We start from the raw sequence: 1,967 nt of genomic DNA, 5'->3' as shown, positions 1-1,967 counted from the left end.
GGGGAACCCCGTTCTCTGTTGCAGGAGCAGCAACGCCGCCTTCCACGAGGCCCTGAGGGAGATCGAGAAGCGCCCCGCGTGCGGGGGTCTCCCCATGATCTCCTTCCTCATCCTCCCCATGCAGAGGGTGACCCGGCTGCCCCTCCTGACGGACGNTCTGACCGCCCCCCCGCCCCCCCGCCCCCCTGGTCCGCCGGGAGCGGCCCGGCACGCGGCAGCTGTTCGTCCGAGTGCTAGAAGGTTCACCAGGTCCGTTCAGGTGGAGGAGCGAGAACCAGTGTCGCCCGGGCCGCTGCCTCCTTTCCAGGATCCTCAGCCGGTGTCCCGGCCGCGGCCCCAGGGCAGCCCGGGTGCCTGTTACCGTCCCTTCCGCGAGCGGAGCTCTGAGGAGCTCACTAGAGTGGCTCAGGCCTCCAGGATGCCTGCTCAGGGGGCCGAGGGGCTGAAAGGCATGCATGCGGGCACACACGTGCGCACACACTCACACACATGTGCACACACTCATACACGTGCAGGCACACACGTGTGCACACACTCATGCATGTGCAGGAGCACGTGTGCTCGTGCTTCTACGCTTACTGGCATGTATGTGTGCACACACTCGTGCACATGTGGGCAGGTGCACACGCACATATCCGTACACATGCAGCCGTGCACACAGCACACAGAGGCAGCGTGTGGCTCATGCTCAGAGTGTCATCTTTCCAAGCAGACGGGACATCAGACCTTCCGGGTCCTCCAGGCCGTGAGGGCCTCCGGACCACGACCGCTGAGGACGGGGCGGGGGGGGGGCTCCTGGGAGCCTGCTCTCTCCAGGTCCCACTAACCAGCCTGGCCCGGCAGAGCCGTTTTGGGGGCCCTGGTGTGCCTCGCCCGCTGTGACGCTAGTGGAGGGGTCCCTGCCCACACGGGCCCCCGAGCCTGGAGAGCCGAGGGGTCCTCGGGGCCTCACGTGCGGTGTTCTCTGCAGACCCTCTGCCTCAAGAGTCAGAGCCATCCTGAGAGGTACAAGGCCGCCAGCCGCGCGCTCAAGGCCATCAGCAAGGTGAGGGGGTCCCGGGGGGAGGAGGGGCCACCCAGACCAAGCCCAGGCCTGGATTCTGACCCCCCGACCCCCACCAGTGGGGGAGACCCTGAGGGCAGCCCAGCTTTTCATGGAGGAAGCGGAGCTTAAACACGATCAGTGAGCCCGTGGTGGGGGGCAGGCACGGGGGCGGGTCACGGGTGGGTGCCGGGGCGGCCAGGCCACAGCCGCAGCACAGCCGCTCTCCCGGCGCCCACCTTGCAGCTGGTGAGGCGGTGTAACGAGGGGGCCCACAAGATGGAGCGCACGGAGCAGATGTACACCCTGCACACGCAGCTGGACTTCAGCAAGGTCAAGGTGGGCACTCACGCCGCTCCTCGCCCCAGTCATCTGAGGTCAGGGGTCACGGCATCTTGGTACTGGGGCTGAAGGGAGGCCCCTGGGGATGCCCATGCCCAGGGGCCCGGGGCCTCTGCCTCAGCCTCCCCAGCACCCTTGTAACTCCCACCCAAGGGGGTAGGGGCGAGGCATCCTCAGGGCCGTCCCGAGCAGGCAGGGGCAGTCTCCGTCCCCAGCAGTCCCCCACCGTCCCGCAGTGCAGGGGCTCTCCCTGCGGGCTAGGGCTCAGCGGGACCGGGTGCCGTGGGCAGGGCAGGAGGGCCACGGAGTGACGGAGGCCCGGACGAGGGTGTAAGGGGCTCCCCGGCTCAGGGGGTGTGCAGCAGGTGCTGGGAAAGTTCCAGGTCCTGGCCGGAGGCAGGACACGCCTGTCCTGGGGCACCGAGCGTTATCTGGGCCGGGGACCTGGCACGGCCCAGCTGCCCCATTTGTGCCTGTCGGCCAGCTGAATAGCCCTTTGTTGGAGGCGAGGACACGTCTCACTGTCCCCGATCCCGCCCAGGGAGGCCAGTCACCTAGTCCTTGGAGGCAGGGATCGGTGCCC

The 1,967-nt window shown here is 68.1% G+C and overlaps 1 protein-coding gene across 1 annotated transcript in view; it reads left to right on the top strand.

The window, feature by feature from the left end:
* The window catches only part of ARHGEF16 (Rho guanine nucleotide exchange factor 16), an 11,820-nt gene that overhangs the window by 6,706 nt on the left and 3,147 nt on the right, over positions 1-1,967 (top strand). The window contains exons 7-9 of the mRNA XM_077763757.1: positions 25-154; positions 971-1,045; positions 1,289-1,381. Coding sequence (XP_077619883.1) covers positions 25-154; positions 971-1,045; positions 1,289-1,381 — 298 coding nt within the window. The remainder of the gene's footprint in view (positions 1-24; positions 155-970; positions 1,046-1,288; positions 1,382-1,967) is intronic.

This window comes from Crocuta crocuta, unplaced genomic scaffold (assembly GCF_008692635.1).
Source record: "Crocuta crocuta isolate KB4526 unplaced genomic scaffold, BGI_CrCroc_1.0 scaffold13, whole genome shotgun sequence".
NCBI lineage: Eukaryota > Metazoa > Chordata > Mammalia > Carnivora > Hyaenidae > Crocuta > Crocuta crocuta.
The sequence above is the reverse complement of the archived record's forward strand: the minus strand, read 5'-3'. Positions and strand labels throughout refer to the sequence as shown.